The following is a 22,238-nucleotide window of genomic DNA, read 5'->3' on the forward strand; positions in this document are numbered from 1 at the left end:
AGAGTATGGGGAACACAATCACTATAATGAAATATGTGGACCAACAGGCATTAAGACACTCAAAAACAACAGCATGTCATAGCCAACAGAAAACACACATAGGCTATGCTAATACATTATATGCCTCAGGTCTACATAGAAATATCTCAAATGAATATGCAACCATTTAAACAACTGCATTAGCATGAGACGCAAAAACCTATTTTACTTACTGATCTAAAAGTGGATCTTCTCCTTCCAAAAACATTTCTTCCTCGCTGGAATCAAAACTGTACTCACTCATGGAGTCCTCATCCATCAGTTCTATGTCACTCTCCCAGTCCATTTCTGCAATGTTCTCATCCAAATTTGTACACTTGGACTTGGATGTAGCTTTTCCACTAGTAGTAGCCATGTTTTCTTTTTTTAGTTTTGACAAAAGTTTGTAGAAGAGAACGAACCACTGCGTATCATTAACTACCGTGAGTCCTGTTTGCTTTCACCAGAGAATGAACACTGTTGCCCACAGCTCTAGCATGATGGTTGTTTGTAGTACAAAAGGCGTTCACATGCTGCTGGAAAGCCCAGCTCATTGGCTATCTAGCTAGATCGTTTTCAAAATGATAAGTGGTCCTTGAACCAAGACTGTCAATCAAGTGAACACCGATGGTCTCATTGGTGCCTAACGACGGCTTACCTTCATTAGGCTAATTGACGTGTTGTGTAGCCAATATGTCAGAGGTGAATGTATCAAACAAGTTGCATTGATAAGCGTCTTGTTGTTGTGCACTATCCCCAAACAATAGCATGGTATTTTGTCCCGCTGGAATAGCTACTGTAAATTAGATACTGCGGTTAGATTAACAAATATTTAAGCTTTCTGACGATATAAGACATGTCGATGTCCTGGAAAGTTGGCTGTTGTTTAGAATGCCTTTCAAGTCACATACTGAGCAGCAGCTGTCCAGAATTCAGGACACTGATCCTGTAGAGGTTTAAAAGCAGCCCAGAACAGCCATCTTGTTTCAGGACAGTCAACTGTAAAACAAAACAAAAAGAGGACATTTAACTAGACTACTCAGCAGGGTGTCAGGTCATTTAACATCAACAGGAATTAAGACAAACGAGATTCCAAAAGGTTTATCATGTGGTTGCAGAGAACGATTGTTATTCTGGGAAAGACATCCCTTTCTAGTGCACTACTTCTGACTAGGACCCTTAAAGCTCTGGTCAAATGTAGTGCACTATAGAGGGTGCCATTTGGGACAGTTTCAGAACCACAACTTACCAGTATGTTGGAGTCCACGCTGCAATTCCACTGACCACAGCACCCAAACCCTGGAGAAGGAAAGGCAAACATTATTAGTGTGATGATTGAGAAACCTGGATTTTCACAAAGTACATCAGTCTCGTGGTCTGGAATCAGGTATTCTATAGAAGGAATCATAAAATAATGTTAGTTATAGTTTGGTTTCTATGAGAGGATAGAAGGTTCTTGAATAGAGCCCATCAAATCAAAGAGTAGCTTCCCAAAGAAAATTATAATTGTCCCATGTGGCTCAGTTGGTAGAGCATGGTGTTTGCAACGCCAGGGTTGTGGGTTCGATTACCACGGGGGACCAGTACGGGAAAAAAATGTATGAAATGTACGCATTCACTACTGTAAGTCACTCTGATAAGAGCGTCTGCTAAATGACTAAAATATAAAAATGTAAATAATTATCTGACATATGCTTGTCTTTGAGGATTATAATTTACAGCCAGTCACTTATGAGTCAGTTAAATCCTGAACATCCGGAGGACCTTATGTCCAGTATGAGGTAAATTAAAGGTAGTTTTGCTAACTAAAGCTAGCACAATGACTAGCCCCATTCCGTACAAATGTGCCGCGACATTCAAACGAGGCTGCAAAGAAAACTAATTGACTGCGTTGTGGTGTGAAATACGTTTCTATTCAAGCGTTGATTGACATGGTAATGGCGTAACCTACAGCACGTATAAAGCATCTAATTCTGTCTTACAGCCTCTCTCCACCAGGTGTAGCACTTCCCTCACCGTTTGAAAACAAGGGCAGGATAAGGGGGATACCTCGCCAATGCGTGTTGCAATATAGATTCAAAAATGTATGTTACTCAATTATTGCACCCACACTGCTCACGCACGTCAACGAGCGTCTGCGTTAACAAGGGGAAAAATAGGAGTCATTCCTATTTCTGACGCAGACGCGCAGCAAGTCCTGGGGAGACAAAATACATGTATGCACGATGGCGCCCCTGCGCAGCCGGTTTGGTTCCCGTGTCACCCAATAGGTTTAGCTTCCCCACCCGCCATTTTTAAAAAGACCCGACGGAGCTCATCGCCTTCTTGAATCATGCAGAGGTGGGCATCATGAAGGCCTCGTCATTGCGCTTTACAAATGGTATTGATATTACAGCTGATCTGGAAGTATTACGTTTTTTGGGCGCTAAAATAAGGTAAATTGTATGGACCAGCGCCACGTACAAAAGTGAGTTAGTTTACGTTACAACTTTTGACCAGAGCAATGTTCATTTTATTTAACTAGGCAAGTACCCTAAGAACAAATTAGTATTTACTATGATGGCCTACCAAAAAGCCTCCTGGGGGAGGGGAGCTGGGATTTTTTATTTTATATATTTGAGTAACGTTATTGTGTATTCTGCATCACATCAACCTGCCTCTAGCAACTTACCCTGAAAATGAGTTGGCAACACTGGCCACACCACTACATAAAGAGAGAGCTAAAACAGAGCATGGTAGCACCACTACACAAAGAGAGACCTAAAACAGAGCATGGTAGCACCACTACATAAAGAGAGAGCTAAAACAGAGCATGGTAGCACCACTACATAAAGAGAGAGCTAAAACAGAGCATGGTAGCACCACTACATAAAGAGAGAGCTAAAACAGAGCATGGTAGCACCACTACACAAAGAGAGACCTAAAACAGAGCATGGTAGCACCACTACATAAAGAGAGACCTAAAACAGAGCATGGTAGCACCACTACATAAAGAGAGAGCTAAAACAGAGCATGGTAGCACCACTACATAAAGAGAGAGCTAAAACAGAGCATGGTAGCACCACTACATAAAGAGAGAGCTAAAACAGAGCATGGTAGCACCACTACATGACAACGTGCAGGCATATAAAACCCGACATTCATATCGTCGCTAAAGGAACCTTATTTCCAATACAGTGAACTACTTTTGACCAGATCAACGTTAATCAGTAGTAAACTATTGAGAATAAGGTGCCATTAGCGCAGCAACGACAGTCGAATCAGGGGCCAAATGCTACTCAGAATCTTTTCATTTTCTTCTTCAAAGTCTGATTCGGTAAGAGAGTGATGGTGCAGTCACTTCTCCTACCTGGAAAGCTAGTCTACTAGCTAACACCAACACGACACGTGGTAAGCTAGGCGATAACAAAAACCACCAAACTAGCCAGTTGGCAAACTAACGCTTGTATCGTTTTACTGCCGCTAAAGTGAGTCATTGTACCACGCATGGCAGACATTTCAGTAATATGCAGCTTACCTGAGAGGTATATTCTCTACCGAGTCGTCAGCATCATGAGAGGAGAAAATGAAAAAGTTTACACACACGGAGGAGAAACCACAACAACTCTCTCTGACCGGAATGAAAATCAATGAATGACCAGATGTTGAAGTCGCTGTCCCTCCTCCTCCTTCTTCTATGGTATAATGGCGTTCGCAACAATTAAATGTGCATTCCGCCACCTACTGGGCGGGTGGATAAAAAGAAAACATTTGGGTAAAAATAATTAAAATATCATACAAACTACCAAAAAAGAAATTAACTAAATAAAATCAACCTGCTTTTCCGTAAAACCTCATTCTAATCAGGTCCAACACAGCCTCAGAAGCCTCCTGTTTATCCAGATCAACCGATTGATAGTTTGTGTGTATGTATTGATATGTAGGCTACGTTTGTCTTTTTAAAAATGTCTGTAGTTCTGTCCTTGAGCTGTTCTTGTCTAATGATGTTCTGTATTACGCCATTCTGTATTATGTTTCATGTTTTGTTTGGACCCCAGGAAGAGTAGCTGCTGCTTTTGCAACAGCTGATGGGGATCCTAATAAAATACATATATTACTGTGTGTGTGTGTGTGTGTGTGTGTGTGTGTGTGTGTGTGTATGTGTGTGTGTGTGTGTATGTAGGCCCTGGGCCTGGATGACATTAAGACCCACCACTGGTGTATCATCGGCTGCAGTGCTGTGACAGGAGAGAACCTACTGACCGGAGTAGACTGGCTACTGGATGACATCGCTGCACGCATCTTCACTGCAGATTAACATCCTGGGTGTGCATTAATAAAACGCATCTGAAGAAGCTTCAGTGTTTCTCAACCTCCGCTCTGTGGGATGTTGTTTGCTGACAACTTAATCAGTTCTATAATGCTAGTTTTAGGGGAAGTTTCCCGGACACAGATGCTTTTCAGTCCAGGACTAGGGTTAATTGGTTTCCAGGAAACCGCCCTGAAATGTGCAATTGCACAAAACATAGCTTTCCTGTCTCTGATTAGAACAAGGTTGAGAAACACTAGCAGGCCAGTCTGGGTACCAGTGTGTTTGTACCATCATGCCACTGCACTGCTTGTCATGTCAAACAACAAGAAGTGGCATAACATCACAAAGCAGGAAAACAGTTTTAGAAAGATTTAGGTAAGCTTGAAATGGCCGTGGTCTAATTGACTCAACAACCAAAACGCACGTCAGCGTTTTGAATGAACTCAAATCAATTAATTTGCGGTTATTTATGAAAATTAGCTGGCTAGCTCATTGATGCTGCTTTGTAGTACACCTCTCAGATGCTACGAGACAGAACCATCATACTGAGTGATAACTGTTTACAGTGGTTTGTTGGTTTTCTGCCAACCAGTGCCTCACTTCAATGCATCTGTTATTAAAATTCACTCCCCCCACCATGGTTAGTGTTGGTGTATAACTGTATATTAAATTCAGTCACCCCACCATGGTTAGTGTTGGTGTGTAACGGTTTGACTTCATGTCTTGAAAAGGTTTTAATTTCATCACTACAGAATAATACCATAAAATACAGTTTTCCAGGGAGTTCTAGAAACCAGATGAAGGAAAACTCCATCCAAACCATATTCTGGTATTAGTTTCATTAGTCCATTGTTGGAGTTGTCGTGGAAATTCACCACTAAGGACTCAAAGTAAATTAAGCAATCTTTAAGACAACGAGAGGTTCCCTTTCAGTCCTTTTATACTGCTACACAAACAAGTTATACGCATGGTTGGTTCCTGTAGGTGACTGATTGAAACCACTTCCAGGCTCCTAGTTCCCAGAGCAATGTTCTGGGTGTACTGCCAAATTGCCTATGAGTGATAGTGTGGTTTACTCCTTTCTGCAGTCAATCTGTCACTCGCATGAACCCAACTAAAGACAGGTTATTACAAAGCAGCATTGTGCTAAACATATGATTACATACACACAAAGACATTTCCATCACAAGACCCAAAATGTTTTGCTTGTCAGCAATCAAGTTTTCGAGATATGTAACTTTCAAAATACAGAAATTTATCCCGTATGATGCATTTAGCAAATACCAAAATATAGTTTTTAGGTGGAATTTTCCTTTAAGGAAAACAGGTATCAGTCAGGTGAAAGGTTATTTGTAATAGAATAAAAGGCGCCCAAGTGATGCAGCGGTCGAAGGCACTGCATCTCAGTTAGGGGAAGTGATGAGCTCTACAGCAGAGTCTCAACTCAATCTCTGGTTGAAAACTGTTTTCTGCCCATCCCAAAATATACAATTTATAGATAATTGTCCAAGACTGGCCTGCTGAGGAGTGACTGACTCCATCCTAGCTGGAGGGGTGCTCTCATCTTATCTACGAACATAGACAGGGCTCCAACTCCACTAGCTCCGCAATGAGATAGGGTGCAGGCCAGGCAGCAGGCTGTTAGCCAGCCTGCCAGCTTAGTGGAGTCTGCCACTAGCACAGTCAGTGTAGTCAGCTCAGCTATCCCCATTGAGACCGTGTCTGTGCGTCGATCTAGGTTGGGTAAAACTAAACATGGCGGTGTTCGCTGTAGCAATCTCACTGGAATAAAGACCTCCTCCATTCCTGTCATTACTGAAAGAGATTGTGATACCTCACATCTCAAAATAGGGCTACTTAATGTTAGATCCCTCACTTCAAAGGCAGTTATAGTCAATGAACTAATCACTGATCATAATGTTGATGTGATTGGCCTGACTGAAACATGGCTTAAACCTGATGAATTTATTGTGTTAAATGAGGCCTCACCCCCTGGTTACACTAGTAACCATATCCCCCGCGCATCCCGCAAAGGCAGAGGTGTTGCTAACATTTATGATTGCAATTTTTTTTATTTTTATGACTACGTTGTCTTTTGAGCTTCTTGTCATGAAATCTATGCAACCTACGCTGTATATGCCATACAGCGTTCTCACTGAGTTCCCTGAATTCCTATCGGACCTTGTAGTCATGGGAGATAATATTCACATTTTTGGTGACTTTAATATTCACATGGAAAAGTCCACAGACCCACTCCAAAAGGCTTTCGTGGCCATCATCAACTCAGTGGGTTTTGTCCAACATGTCTCCGGACCTACTTACTGCCACAGTCATACTCTGGACCTAGTTTTGTCCCTTGGAATAAATATTTGTGGATCTTAATGTTTTTCCTCATAATCATGGACTATCGGACCACCATTTTATTACGTTTGCAATCTCAAAAAAATTATCTGCTCAGACCCCAACCAAGGATCATCAAAAGTTGTGCTATAAATTCTCAGACAACCCAAAGATTCCTACATGCCCTTCCAGACTCCCACCAACTACCCAAAGGCATCAATGAGTACAACAATCGGTTAACTTTGCAAAAATCTGAAAGGTTTTATCCAAAAATGATGCAGAAAAGCTAATCCATGCTTTTATCACTTCTAGATTAGACTACTGCAATGCTCTACTCTCTGGCTACCCGGATAAAGCACTAAATACATTTCAGTTTGTGCTAAACACAGCTACTAGAGTCTTGACTAGAACCCATAATGTTTTATCATATTACTCTAGTGCTAGCCTCTATACACTGGCTCCCTGTTAAGGCTAGGTCTGATTTCAACATTTTACTGATAACCTACACAAAGCATTGCTTGGACTTGCTCCTATCCATCTCTCTGGTTTGGTCCTGCCGTACATACCTACACGTACGCTACGGTCACAAGACGCAGGCCTCCTAATTGTCCCTAGAATTTCTAAGCAAACAGCTGGAGGCAGGGCTTTCTCCTATAGAGCTCCATTTTTATGGAATGGTCTGCCTACCCATGTGAGAGACGCAGACTCGGTCTCAACCTTTAAGGCTTTATTGAAGACTCATCTCTTCAGTAGGTCCTATGATTGAGTGTAGTCTGGCCCAGGGCTGTGAAGGTGAACAGAAAGGCATTGCTGTCTCTGCCTGGCCGGTTCCCCTCTCTCCACTAGGATTCTCTGCCTCTGACCCTATTACAGGGGCTGAGTCACTGGTTTACTAGGACATGGAAGCCATGTCGTCCCTAGGAGGTGTGCGTCACTAGAGTCACTGGCGTGATCTTCAGATTCGTGCCGTGGGGGAGATCTTCGTGGACTATACTTTTTTGATTTGATTTGATTGGACTATACTCAGCTTTGTCTCAGGATGGTAAGTTGGTGGTTGAAGATATCCCTCTAGTGCTGTGGGGGCTGTGCTTTGGCAAAGCGGGTGGGGTTATATCCTGCCTGGTTGGCCCTGTCCGGGAGTATCATCGGACGGTGCCACAGTGTCTCCCAAGCCGTCCTGTCTCAGCCTCCAGTATTTATGCTGTCATAGCACACGACCACCTTGTCATGCTGCTGCTCCAGTTTCAACTGTTCTGCCTGTGGCTATGGAACCCTGACCTGTTCCCCGAACATGCTACCTTGTCCCGGACCTGCTGTTTTCGACTCTCTCTCTCTACCGCACCTGCTGTCTCTAACTCTAAATGCTCAGCTATGAAAAGCCAACTGCCATTTACTCCTGAGGTGCTGACCTGTTGCTCCCTCGACAACCACTTTGATTATTATTATTTTACGCTGCTGGTCATCTATGAACATTTGAACAGCCAGAAGAGGACTGACCACCCCTCAAGGCCTGGTTCCTTTCTAGGTTTCTTCCTAAGTTCCTGCCTTTCTAGGGAGTTTTTCCTAGCCACTGTGCTTCTACATCTGCATTGCTTGCTGTTTGGGGTTTTAGGCTGGGTTTCTGCATAGCACTTTGTTACATCGGCTGATGTAAAAAGGGCTTCATAAATACATTTGATTGATAGAGGCGTCACTACAGACCCTGGTTCTATTCCAGGCTGTATCACAACCGGCTGTGATTAGGAGTCCCATACGCCGGTGCACAATTTGCCCAGCGTCGTCCGGGTTAGGGTTTGGCCCGAAGTAGGCCGTCATTGTAAATAAGGTTTTGTTCTTAACTGGACTTGCCTAGTTAAATAAAGGTTAAATACAAAGAAATACCTTTGGCATCATATCCAATGTCAGGCTAAGACCTTTTAATTTTACAGAAAATACCATCCATCTGAGTGATAAAAGACCTTTATACCAATAATCTTATTTTTTTATACATATATATCGCATACACTAATAGTCTTAATTCCTGATCAAAGTTTGCTGAACCACTTTATGGCCAAGATTACAGGACTGTTGCATTCTGCTGCACTATCCCAGTTCACCACTAGAGACATACAGGTATTCTATCCAGTGGTGTTGTGCTGCACTATCCCAGTTCACCACTAGAGACATACAGGTATTCTATCCAGTGGTGTTCTGCTGCACTATCCCAGTTCACCACTAGAGACATACAGGTATTCTATCCAGTGGTGTTGTGCTGCACTATCCCAGTTCACCACTAGAGACATACAGGTATTCTATCCAGTGGTGTTGTGCTGCACTATCCCAGTTCACCACTAGAGACATACAGGTATTCTATCCAGTGGTGTTGTGCTGCACTATCAATCTGTGTCCGGGAACTTGGGTCAAAAGATCAAACACTGAATTACCTTGTAGTGGTCAGAGCCCAAATCTAGTTCCCTACCGCATCACTGTGCGCCTCATTGTGTAACAATTCGGGGCTCCAAATTGCTCTTCATTGATACGATTGTGTTTATACAGGACCTACCATCAACCAGATCTGCATTGCTCCGAGACCAAATCACCGTAAATGCTTCGACCAACGTAAACAGATTGACCATGCAGGAATAGTTGAACGAACCAGATGAACCCATTTAGGGTTTTCGGGACTACAAGGTGGCACACAGTTAAATATACCGGAATTTTATTTTCGTGAAGGATTTTTTTTATCCACCATCTTTGGCGGTTCTGATAGCAGCGTAAACTGATATATTCCCTAGATTATTCAACTGTCCCGTCGTGTCGTTAAAGCCTACTACACGACTACACATGCTGCTCACAATAACATCCATTCTGAAACAAATCAATGGCTTAAAATAATTGAAGTCAGTTAACGGTTACATTTCACTGGCTATGGAAAGTTACGTCTGTATGTTTACAACCACATAATGATATTAGATGACAGGAAATGTCACATTGTTCAGTATTGAATTCAGAACACCACATGGTTCATTCAAAATGGCCAAATTCACCAAGTCTGATTTATTACCACCAAGAAAGAAAAATAGGACAAGCATTAATTTGTAGATTTATTTATACATCAAAACACAGTCATGGGGTTGAATTGACTTGGCCTGGTTCTCCCCAGTTCCAACTAGACGACCCACTTCCTTGCTGACCAAACAGGAGTGCAAGAGGGCTTGCCGGTGTACAACAGGAGAGCTAGAGGGAAAATAGTGTGAGAATTAAACCCTGGTGATACTGTAGGGACTAATACACAAGGTATGAGAAGACTTGATCAGAGCGTAACCAATCAGTCAGCGTTACATCAGACTGGGGCGGTAATGATGACTCATCAGGTCAGTGTCTAACAAACTGCATGGGTCAGAGTGATGATCCAAGAGGAACATTCAACAGGACATTAACAACATCTTCCTAGTATTGATCTGCCCCACTTTTCCATTACAACACATTTACACTGAGTGGACAATACATTAACCAGACCAGGTGACAGCTAGCCCTTATTGACGTCACTTGTTAAATCAGTGTGGATGAACAGACAGGTTAAAATGATTTGAAGCCACGAGACATGGATTGTGTACCATTCAGAGGGTGAACGGGCAAGATAAAGGATTTTAGTTCCTTTGAATGAGGTATGGTAGGTGCCAGGTGCACCAGTTTCTCATGTGTATCAACACTGGTCCACCACCCAAAGGACATCCAGCTACTGGAGCTTACTGTTCTGAGAGCAAACTCATATTAGGAATGTGTTCTTAATGTCCTCTATACTCAGTGCATTATAATACTGGAACCGTAAGTCATTCCCACTACACACCTTCACACTCCACCAGCACAGCAACACTTCAGCAGCCAACGAGATCTAAAAAGACACAACAGTTTTAAAACCAAATAATTCCAATCTTAGATTACTAGACTACATTCAGAGCATTCTGAACCCAGATCAGGAGTCTAGTTCAGTCATTGCAGCCCCCACCCAGACACCCTCCCTCCAGGCAGGCAGCCCACCTTACCCCTGCCCCCTAAGCAGGCTTGTCAGTGTCTGCCCAACCCACAGGAGGACCGATGGGAGGCCGGACCTTTATCCAGCCCAGAGCACAGGACAGGATTGCCACCTGACTGGATGAAGGAACCTCATCATTTACAACATTCCAGAATGCTTCATGTGGAAGGAGAGTTAAGATGCTGTCTAAAGTCACACACCTTTCCAAACACTGCAGACACTAGGACCTCAACCAGGGGGCAGAAACCTAGAGGGAGAAAGTAGGAAAGCATGAAGTGACATTGTATGAACTGGTAGTGAGACATGAGATCAGTCTATAGCAGTGGATTCTAATCCTGGGGACCCAACTGTCAACAAGTGTTTTCCCCCCTAGAACTAGGCTTGAGTGGTATACCAGGGTGTTTGGAAAACAGGGTTTCACCAATAACATTTAGATTATTTCTCTGAAGTTGATATTGAAGCTACTTAAAACCTGTTGGGGCTTGGGGGCAGAATTTTCATGGCCGGATGAAAAACATACCCAATTTAAACAGGTTACTAACCCTAACCTCTGGTTAAGATACAATGACTAGATACATTTCACATGACAATTACCAAACGTACTCATTAAGCAAAACTCACCAGTCTAGTTGGCATCACGGCTCCCTGTTCAGCCACATACAGAGGAAACCTAAGACAAAAGCTTCAAGAGAATCTCTTGGTGGGGACCAGATACCAGGCAGGCACAAGGAGGGGGTTAGACATAACATATGTAGCCTTTATGACAGGGTTACGTAGCCCTCTGCTGAAGTCAGCTATTCCTTTTGTCAACAGGAGTTCAGACGAACGAGATTCCAAAGAGAATATTCATCATGTTCAGCAGAGGGACGGGATAGCTCAAACTGCAAACAAACTGTAAACAGCTAAACCTGCCAAGTAAAAAAAGTTGATAGAAATGTTTTGTACATAATAAAATAATATTTAAAAAGGAAATCAAACTTCACACTGAACTACCACTTCTAGGACATATTAAAGACTGGTGTTAAAATATCCATTTAGACTGGACGCATCCATACCTGCATAGATAAGGCTCCATCTCAATTTCCACCTAAAATAACATACCCAAATCTAACTGCCTGTAGCTCAGGGCCTGAAGAAAGGATATGCTGATTCTTGATACTATTTGAAAGGAACCACTTTGAAGATGGTGGAGGGATGAGAATAATGCAGGACAATATAACACCATAGTAAAAGATAAAAATAATCATTGCTTTTCTATATATTTTTTTGTCCACAACAGGGTAACAATGTGTGTGCAAAGTTACATTCAAGAATGACAGAGCTACATAATGTTTAGTATGAAGTTTCCCAGGTGTCCCAAAATGTACCCAAGTGGCCAAACTGGTCCATTTAAAATTACATACCTATAGAGAACATACTAAAATGCTTTAATAATGAAACTAAGTTTACACACTCCCAGGAATGTCATACACAAAGGATCATTAGCATCCCTATATAAAAGTTACTAACAGGAGACGCGACGAGAATGCTGATCCAATGCCTCCCAAAACACAGAAGTGAACTATTTAAGATAAACGGCCAAGTTAGCAGCCAACGCTGCTCTAATGTCAGAAGTGTACACCACAAACAAAGGGAGAAAAAACATATTTACAATTACAGTATTTAGAACACCCACAGTCCTCTACACCAGATTGAGCTGCTGATGCCAAGGCCCATAGCAGTCTCTCTCCGCTGTAAAGCAGAGGGTAACAGCACAAGTAGTGCAGGTGATGGGACATTTCCTGTGGCACAGAGCACAACGACGCCTCCCTACTGTGGCTTTTTTGCCCCGAGGCACATTCAGGTCTGCAGTGATATATTTTGGCAGGTGAACATCACTGGAGGCAGGAGTAGAGGGGAGAGAGGTAGAGGGGACAGAAGGTGCTGCAGTGGACTTTGTGCTGTAGTCAGCAAGCTCCTGGATGAGCAGCTCTCTGAAGGCTAGCTGTGTCAAGGCTGTCTTTCCACAGATCTTAGCCATTTCCTTCTGGAGGATGAATGCATTCACCACAGCAATGTCGATGAAGTGATAGAACAATGTCTTGTACCATTTCATTGTCTTGTGGAGAACATTGTAGTAGCCTATCAGCGCATCAGACAGGTCCACACCTCCCATGCTCTTATTGTAATCCTTTACAGCAGCTGGAACGGGGACAGCTTTCGTGGTCCATGTCCCATTAGCGTCCTTCGCACGCCTGCCGATGTGATCGCCACTGTACGATTTGTGGATATTGGAGCACATGACCACCTCTCTGGCATCCATCCACTTTACAAAGAGCAGGTCATCTTTACGAATCCATCGCATGGTACCCCTTTCAGCCCTCTTAGGCATGTCGTTTACTTTTGTTTTGGGAAAACCCACTCCGTTGGGACGAATGGTTCCACAAGACCATACCTTCAGCTTCCTCAAGTCTGTAAACAGAGTAGGGCTTGTGTAAAAGTTATCCACAAACAGTTTGTAGCCCGTCCCCAGCAGTGGAAAATCCAATAATTTCATTACGGAATCATAACCAAGTCCCATACCGGTGGCTGAGATGGACTTCCCCTCATAAACAAAGAAATTCCAAGTGTAGGCACACGCAGAATCTGCCAAAACAAACAGTTTGTAACCCCATCTTGTTGGCTTGTTTGGCATATATTGTTTGATGCCAATTCTGGACTTTGAGGCTACCATTCTCTCATCTATGGACAGGTTCTGGGCAGGCTGAAAATGGGTCTTGCAGGCCTCAACAATGCTGGAGTAGAGAGGTTTGATTTTGCAGAGCCTATCAAAGCTTGCTGTTCCCTTCTTCTTCTCATTGTTGTTGTCAGCTTGTGGGTCACTGATATGAAGCGCCCGCGAGACAGTCAGAAACCTCTTACAAGACATGATAGTTGTGGGGAAAGGCAGTTGGTAGAGTCTTGAGCTTCTCCAGTAGTCCTTCAGGGTTTTCAACTTCACAACGCCCATATAAATGACCAGTGAGATGTAACAGTATAATTCTTCGATGGAAATGGGCTTCCATGCCTCTTTCTTGCCTGCTTGCTTCTTAGCCCCATACTTGTTGGTGTTAGACACAAGCAAATCAAGAACTGACAAGGAGAAAAACAGCTGGAAAAGATTAAGTGGGCTGTACTTTCCAGTCATGTCCAGCTGAGGTCCTGGCTGCCTTTTAGGTCTAAATATTGGTGGAAGTGGCTCCACATCATCCTCTAGCACAGTGCGCCAACGGTCCTCTCCCTCGGTTGAAGTTGCCGCTGGTACACTGGCCCTCCTCCGCTTCTGGTCTGGACTCATAACACCTCTAGATGGACGGGTGGGTGTGGAGCCAGAGACAGCAGCAGGGGTCAGACTGGAGGAACCACTTCCTATGTTTGAATCAGTGTGGGATGGACTTGAATGTGGTTTCTTTGGAGGTGGCTCCCAGAGGTCATCGGAGTCTCTACATCTATTGAGGATTAAAAAAATAAATGTTTAGAACTCAAGTTTCCTATTCCTTATTTTATTTAACCTTTATTTTAGCAGGGAGTGAGCACTGCATCAATACATCAAATACACAGCACTCATCTATATTATATAGAGTATGGGGAACACAATCACTATAATGAAATATGTGGACCAACAGGCATTAAGACACTCAAAAACAACAGCATGTCATAGCCAACAGAAAACACACATAGGCTATGCTAATACATTATATGCCTCAGGTCTACATACAAATATCTCAAATGAATATGCAACCATTTAAACAACTGCATTAGCATGAGATGCAAAAACCTATTTTACTTACTGATCTAAAAGTGGATCTTCTCCTTCCAAAAACATTTCTTCCTCACTGGAATCAAAACTGTACTCACTCATGGAGTCCTCATCCATCAGTTCTATGTCACTCTCCCAGTCCATTTCTGCAATGTTCTCATCCAAATTTGTTAACTTGGACTTGGATGTAGCTTTTCCACTAGTAGTAGCCATGTTTTCTTTATTTAGTTTTGACAAAAGTTTGTAGAAGAGAACGAACCACTGCGTATCATTAACTACCGTGAGTCCTGTTTGCTTTCATCAGAGAATGAACACTGTTGCCCACAGCTCTAGCATGATGGTTGTTTGTAGTACAAAAGGCGTTCACATGCTATCTAGCGAGATCGTTTTCAAAATGATAAGTGGTCCTTGAACCAAGACTGTCAATCAAGTGAACACCGATGGTCTCATTGGTGCCTAACGACGGCTTACCTTCATTAGGCTAATTGACGTGTTGTGTAGCCAATATGTCAGAGGTGAATGTATCAAACAAGTTGCATTGATAAGCGTCTTGTTGTTGTGCACTATCCCCAAACAATAGCATGGTATTTTGTCCCGCTGGAATAGCTACTGTAAATTAGATACTGCGGTTAGATTAACAAATATTTAAGCTTTCTGACGATATAAGACATGTCGATGTCCTGGAAAGTTGGCTGTTGTTTAGAATGCCTTTCTAGTCACATACTGAGCAGCAGCTGTCCAGAATTCAGGACACTGATCCTGTAGAGGTTTAAAAGCAGCCCAGAACAGCCATCTTGTTTCAGGACAGTCAACTGTAAAACAAAACAAAAAGAGGACATTTAACTAGACTACTCAGCAGGGTGTCAGGTCATTTAACATCAACAGGAATTAAGACAAACGAGATTCCAAAAGGTTTATCATGTGGTTGCAGAGAACGATTGTTATTCTGGGAAAGACATCCCTTTCTAGTGCACTACTTCTGACTAGGACCCTTAAAGCTCTGGTCAAATGTAGTGCACTATAGAGGGTGCCATTTGGGACAGTTTCAGAACCACAACTTACCAGTATGTTGGAGTCCACGCTGCAATTCCACTGACCACAGCACCCAAACCCTGGAGAAGGAAAGGCAAACATTATTAGTGTGTTTGCCGATTGAGAAATACGATGACTAACTGCTGCATTTATATACAGTCACTCAGTAGTTCATGTCGTTTCACATCAGTTCAACCTGAGCTAAGTTTAACATCATTGGGACAGTAGCATGTCCCAGTAGCCATCTTGTATAGTTGGCCAGCCAAAAGGGGATAGTGAAAGTGACTGCATCCAAAGTCACACCCTATTCCCTTTATAGTGCACGGGTCCTGGTCTATGGTAGTGCACTATAAAGGGAAGTGGGGTACTGTTTCAAATGAAGCCAGTGTTTTAACATCCCACTAACCTGGGTTTCCAGAAAGCGCATCAGTCTTGTGGTCTGGAATCAGGTATTCTATAGAAGGAATCATAAAATAATGTTAGTTATAGTTTGGCCTCTATGAGAGGATAGAAGGTTCTTGAATAGAGCCCATCAAATCAAAGAGTAGCTTCACAAAGAAAATTATAATTGTCCTGTGTGGCTCAGTTGGTAGAGCATGGTGTTTGCAACGCCAGGGTTGTGGGTTCGATTCCCACGGGGGACCAGTACGGAGAAATAAATGCATGAAATGTACGCATTCACTACTGTAAATCGCTCTGGATTAGAGCGTCTGCTAAATGACTAAAATGTAAATAATTATCTGACAAATGCTTGTCATTAGGATTATCATTTACAGCCAGTCAGTTATGAGTCTGTTAAATCCTGAACATCCGGAGGACCTTATGTCCAGTATGAGGTAAATTAAAGGTAGTTTTGCTAACTAAAGCTAGCACAATGACTAACCCCATTCCGTACAAATGTGCACAACCGCAACATTCAAACGAGGCTGCAAAGAAAACTAATTGACTGCGTTGTGGTGTGAAATACGTTTCTATTCAAGCGTTGATTGACATGGTAATGGCGTAACGTACAGCACGTATAAAGCATCTAATTCTGTCTTACAGCCTCTCTCCACCAGGTGTAGCACTTCCCTCACCGTTTGAAAACAAGGGACAGGATAAGGGGGATACCTCGCCATTTTTTGCGCGAGTGTTGCAAAATAGATTCAAAGATGTATGTTATTCAATTATTGCACCCACGTCAACGAGCGTCTGTGTTAACAAGGGGAAAAATAGAAGTCATTCCTATTTCTGACGCAGACGCGCTGCAAGTCCTGGGGAGACAAAATAAATGTATGCACGATGGCGCCCCTGCGCAGCCGGTTTGGTTCCCGTGTCACCCAATAGGTTTAGCTTCCCCACCCGCCATTTTTAAAAAGACCCGACGGAGCTCATCGCCTTCTTGAATCATGCAGAGGTGGGCATCATGAAGGCCTCGTCATTGATTTTGTTGGAAAGGGGAGAAATTGCGCTTTACAAATGGTATTGATATTACAGCTGATCTGGAAGTATTACGTTTTTTGGGCGCTAAAATAAGGTCAATTGTATGGACCAGCGCGACGTACAAAAGTGAGTTAGTTTACGTTACAACTTTTGACCAGAGCAATGTTCATTTTATTTAACTAGGCGAGTAACCTAAGAACAAATTAGTATTTACTATGATGGCCTACCAAAAAGCCTCCTGGGGGAGGGGAGCTGGGATTTTTTATTTTATATATTTGAGTAACGTTATTGTGTATTCTGCATCACATCAACCTGCCTCTAGCAACTTACCCTGAAAATGAGTTGGCAACACTGGCCACACCACTACATAAAGAGAGAGCTAAAACAGAGCATGGTAGCACCACTACACAAAGAGAGAGCTAAAACAGAGCATGGTAGCACCACTACATAAAGAGAGAGCTAAAACAGAGCATGGTAGCACCACTACATAAAGAGAGAGCTAAAACAGAGCATGGTAGCACCACTACATAAAGAGAGAGCTAAAACAGAGCATGGTAGCACCACTACACAAAGAGAGAGCTAAAACAGAGCATGGTAGCACCACTACATAAAGAGAGAGCTAAAACAGAGCATGGTAGCACCACTACATAAAGAGAGAGCTAAAACAGAGCATGGTAGCACCACTACATAAAGAGAGAGCTAAAACAGAGCATGGTAGCACCACTACATAAAGAGAGAGCTAAAACAGAGCATGGTAGCACCACTACATAAAGAGAGAGCTAAAACAGAGCATGGTAGCACCACTACACAAAGAGAGAGCTAAAACAGAGCATGGTAGCACCACTACATAAAGAGAGAGCTAAAACAGAGCATGGTAGCACCACTACATAAAGAGAGAGCTAAAACAGAGCATGGTAGCACCACTACACAAAGAGAGCTAAAACAGAGCATGGTAGCACCACTACATAAAGAGAGAGCTAAAACAGAGCATGGTAGCACCACTACATAAAGAGAGACCTAAAACAGAGCATGGTAGCACCACTACATAAAGAGAGAGCTAAAACAGAGCATGGTAGCACCACTACATGACAACGTCTGATTCGGTAAGAGAGTGATGGTGCAGTCACTTCTCCTACCTGGAAAGCTAGTCTACTAGCTAACACCAACACGACACGTGGTAAGCCAGGCGATAACAAAAACCACCAAACTAGCCAGTTGGCAAACTAACGCTTGTATTGTTTTACTGCCGCTAAAGTGAGTCATTGTACCATGCATGGCAGACATTTCAGTAATATGCAGCTTACCTGAGAGGTATATTCTCTACCGATTCGTCAGCATCAAGAGAGGAGAAAATGATAAAGTTTACACACACGGAGGAGAAACCACAACAACTCTCTCTGACCCGAATGAAAATCAATGAATGACCAGATGTTGAAGTCGCTGTCCCTCCTCCTCCTTCTTCTATGGTATAATGGCGTTCGCAACAATTAAATGTGCATTCCGCCACCTACTGGGCAGGTGGATAAAAAGAAAACATTTGGGTAAAAATAATTAAAATATCTTACAAACTACCAAAAAAGAAATTAACTAAATAAAATCAACCTGCTTTTCTGTAAAAAACTCATTGTAATCAGGTCCAACACAGCCTCAGAAGCCTCCTGTGAGGGCAGGACATTTCCTGGCGACAAAAGTCCTTGTATTTGTGCTTCTGCGAAATATTCTCTGGCTGCAGAAGATATAATGATATCCAGCTTCTTGGACTTCTTGGACACTTGTCCTGTACAATTAATCACAGTGGCTATAAATGCTACAAAATCCACCTTCACAATGAGTTTATCCAGATCAACCGATTGATAGTTTGTGTGTATGTATTGTAGGCTACGTGTGCCTTTTTAAAAATGTATGTAGTTCTGTCCTTGAGCTGTTCTTGTCTATTGATGTTCTGTATTACGCCATTCTGTATTATGTTTCATGTTTTGTTTGGACCCCAGGAAGAGTAGCTGCTGCTTTTGCAACAGCTGATGGGGATCCTAATAAAATGCATATTTTACTGTGTGTGTGTGTGTGTGTGTGTGTGTGTGTGTGTGTGTGTGTGTGTGTAGGCCCTGGGTCTGGATGACATTAAGACCCACCACTGGTGTATCATCGGCTGCAGTGCTGTGACAGGAGAGAACCTACTGACCGGAGTAGACTGGCTACTGGATGACATCGCTGCACGCATCTTCACTGCAGATTAACATCCTGGGTGTGCATTAATAAAACGCATCTGAAGAAGTTTCAGTGTTTCTCAACCTCCGCTCTGTGGGATGTTGTTTTCTGATACAAATTCTTCTATGTTTAAGATAATGACTAAAGTATTCCACCCTGAAACCATATAATTGTATGAAATGTGTTAGAGTCATAATCCAATAATGTGTGTGACTAGGCCATTGTGTTACCATTTCGCAATATGAGCTGCGTATAGTTGAGAGATTCAAGGACAAATGAACTGTCGACTTGTGATAACGGTGAAACTAATAACTGGAAAGAGGCCTCCTCACCCTAGGGAGGAGAAAAACTGTTAGAAAAGGCTAGGCTTGCAGAAGATGATCAAACATGTTGCAGAAGGGTGATAAACAATGTATGTGAACTTTGGAAAAATACAGCCCACCTAAAGAGAGGTGGAGTTTCTACTGATGTGAGTTCATTTGTGTGTGTGTGTGTGCTATAAAAAGACTGTGTTCTCATTTTGATGACAGAGCGCTCTCTGAATAAAGAGTTGATCTATTGAGGACTGGGACTTGGTTTAATTCTTCATTAACCATAGCCTTACAACCTCTGAGAATTGGTCAAAGCAATAAAATAGTTCAGTTAGAACATTGGGATAAAACATTCTCGTGACATTTGCTGACAACTTAATCAGTTCTATCATGCTAGTTTTTAGGGGAAGTTTCCCGGACACAGATTTCAAAGTAATTCATGGCTATAGATGTGAGTGCTACAGGTCGGTAGTCATTTAGGCAGGTTACCTTAATTAATGTTCTTGGGCACAGGGGCTATGGTGGCTGCTTGAAACATGTTGGTATTACAGACTCGGTCAGGGACAGGTTGAAAATGTCGGTGAAGACACTTGCTAGTTGGTCAGCGCATGCTCGGAGGACACGTCCTGGTAATCCATCTGGCCCAGCGGCCTTGTGAATGTTGACCTGTTTAAAGGTCTTACTCACATTGGCTGTGGAGAGTTGTATGAAGAGTGCCTTCGTCCTACTTTCTTTTTGATGACTAATCAATAAGGTCCAATATTATTCAAAAAGAGAAATGAGCAATGTGCAGTGGGGTTGGACTAGCCTCACTATTTGAAGCACAGCCTCAATTTGTCCTCAGAACAGCCTCAATTCATCAGGACATGGACTCTACAAGGTGTCGAAAGCATTTCACAGGGACGCTGGTCCATGTTGACTCTAATGCTTCCCACAGTTGTGTCCAGTTGGCTGAATGTCCTTTGGGGGGTGGACCATTCTTGATACACACAGGAAACTGTTGAGTGTGAAAAAAACCCAGCAGCGTTGCAGTTCTTGGCACAAACTGGTGCACCTGACACCTACTACCATACCCTGTTAAAAGGCACTTCAATCTTTTGTCTTTCCCATTCACCCTCTGAATGGCAAACACACACAATCCATGTCTCAATTGTCTCAAGGCTTACTTTGCTATACGTGGTAGATATAACACTGACAGCACAAGCTCAAGTCCAAGCGCATGCTCCAGCCCCAGTAGACGGACAGCAGTGGAAAATAACTGGCACTTCAGTTTGCACGGGTCCCATGTGGCTCAGTTGGTAGAGCATGGTGTTTGCAACACCAGGGTTGTGGGTTTGATTCCAACGAGGGACCAGTACGGGGGAAAACATTTATGAAAAATGTATGAAATGTATGCATTCACTACTGTAAGTTGCTCTGGATAAGAGTGTCTGCTAAATGACTAAAATGTAAATGTAATGTAAAATGAGAGCGTGACCACACAGTCATCTGGAACAGCTGATGCTCTCATGCATGTTTCAGTGTTACTTTCCTCGAAGCGAGCAGATAAGTAATTTATCCCGTCTGGCAGCTCGTGTCTGGCAGCTCTCGGCTGTGCTTCCCTTTGTTTTCTGTAATTGTTTGCAAGCCCTGCCACATTCGAACGAACGTAGGAGCCAATGTAGTACGATTCCATCTTAGTCCTGTATTGACGCTTGGCCTGTTTGACGGTTCATCGGAGGGCATTGCAGGATTTCTTATAAGCTTCCAGGTTAGAGTCCCGCTCCTCGAAAGCGGTAGTTCTATCCTTTAGCTCAGTGCGAATGTTGCATGTAATCCATGGATTCTGGTTGGGGTATGTAATGTTGAAGCCTGAAGTTTACAAACACTTAGGTTGGAGTCATTAAAACTCGTTTTTCAACCACTCCACAAATTTCTTGTTAACAACTGTAGTTTTGGCAAGTCAGTAAGGACATCTACTTTGTGCATGACACAAGTAATTTTTCCAACAATTGTTTACAGACAGAATATTTCATTTATAATTCACTGTATCACAATTCCAGTGGGTCAGAAGTTTAAATACACTAAGTTGACTGTGCCTTTAAACAGCTTGGAAAATTCCAGAAAATGATGTCATGGCTTTAGAAGCTTCTGATAGGCTAAATTACATAATTAGAGTCAATTGGATGTGTACCTGTGGATGTATTTCAAGGCATACCTTCAAACTCAGTGCCTCTTTGCTTGACATCATTGGAAAATCAAAAGAAATCAGCCAAGACCTCAGAAAAAAATTGTAGACCTCCACAAATGTGGTTCATCCCTGGGAGCAATTTCCAAACGCCTGAAGGTACCACATTCATCTGTACAAACAACAGTACGCAAGTATAAACACCATGGGATCACGCAGCTGTCATACCGCTCAGGAAGGAGACGCGTTCTGTCTCCTAGAGATGAACGTACTTTGGTGCGAAAAGTGCAAATCAATCCCAGAACAACAGCAGGACCTTGTGAAGATGCTGGAGGAAACAGGTACAAAAATATCCACAGTAAAACGAGTCCTATATCGACATAACCTGAAAGGCCGCTCAGCAAAGAAGAAGCCACTGCTCCAAAACCGCCATAAAAAAGCCAGACCAAAGTTTGCAACTGCACATGGGGACAAAGATCGTACTTTTGGAGAAATGTCCTCTGGTCTGATGAAACAAAAATAGAACTGCTTGGCCATAATGACCATCATTATGTTTGGAGGGAAAAGAGGGAGGCTTGCAAGCCGAAGAATACCTTCCCAACCGTGAAGCACGTGGGTGGCAGCATCGTGTTGTGGGGGTGCTTTCTTGCAGGAGG

The 22,238-nt window shown here is 42.8% G+C and overlaps 3 protein-coding genes, 1 long non-coding RNA gene and 1 other non-coding gene across 11 annotated transcripts in view; 1 reads left to right on the plus strand and 4 right to left on the minus strand.

Moving 5' to 3' along the window:
- Positions 1–22,238, minus strand: part of LOC115194677 (zinc finger protein 37-like) — a 1,069,572-nt gene that overhangs the window by 488,794 nt on the left and 558,540 nt on the right. The gene's annotated exons all lie outside the window — the stretch shown is intronic.
- Positions 1–22,238, plus strand: part of LOC115194676 (gastrula zinc finger protein XlCGF26.1-like) — a 900,659-nt gene that overhangs the window by 380,574 nt on the left and 497,847 nt on the right. The gene's annotated exons all lie outside the window — the stretch shown is intronic.
- LOC115194671 (piggyBac transposable element-derived protein 4) overlaps positions 1–22,238 on the minus strand; it is a 65,402-nt gene that overhangs the window by 29,192 nt on the left and 13,972 nt on the right. For 4 of the 7 annotated variants that reach the window (XM_029754548.1, XM_029754550.1, XM_029754553.1 and 1 more), the window contains exon 1: positions 213–901. In XM_029754548.1, the coding sequence (XP_029610408.1) occupies positions 213–394 (182 nt within the window). In that variant the 5' untranslated portion in view covers positions 395–901. Of the gene's footprint in view, positions 1–212; positions 902–10,864; positions 10,912–11,285; positions 14,132–14,473; positions 15,255–15,504; positions 15,555–15,880; positions 15,929–18,200; positions 18,337–22,238 lie in introns of those variants that run through there. The other 3 variants (XM_029754554.1, XM_029754552.1, XM_029754549.1) reach the window with 3 other exon arrangements.
- Positions 920–3,977, minus strand: LOC115194698 (uncharacterized). The gene is made up of 4 exons (XR_003878450.1): positions 3,536–3,977; positions 1,363–1,410; positions 1,268–1,317; positions 920–1,017 (listed from the first exon to the last, which is right to left on the minus strand). It is a non-coding gene; the product is annotated as an uncharacterized LOC115194698 (long non-coding RNA).
- Positions 9,938–10,007, minus strand: LOC115195041 (small nucleolar RNA SNORD31). Its single transcript, XR_003878581.1, has one exon. It is a non-coding gene; the product is annotated as a small nucleolar RNA SNORD31 (small nucleolar RNA).

The sequence above is a fragment of the Salmo trutta genome, chromosome 5 (genome assembly GCF_901001165.1).
Source record: "Salmo trutta chromosome 5, fSalTru1.1, whole genome shotgun sequence".
Classification (NCBI taxonomy): Eukaryota; Metazoa; Chordata; class Actinopteri; order Salmoniformes; family Salmonidae; genus Salmo; species Salmo trutta.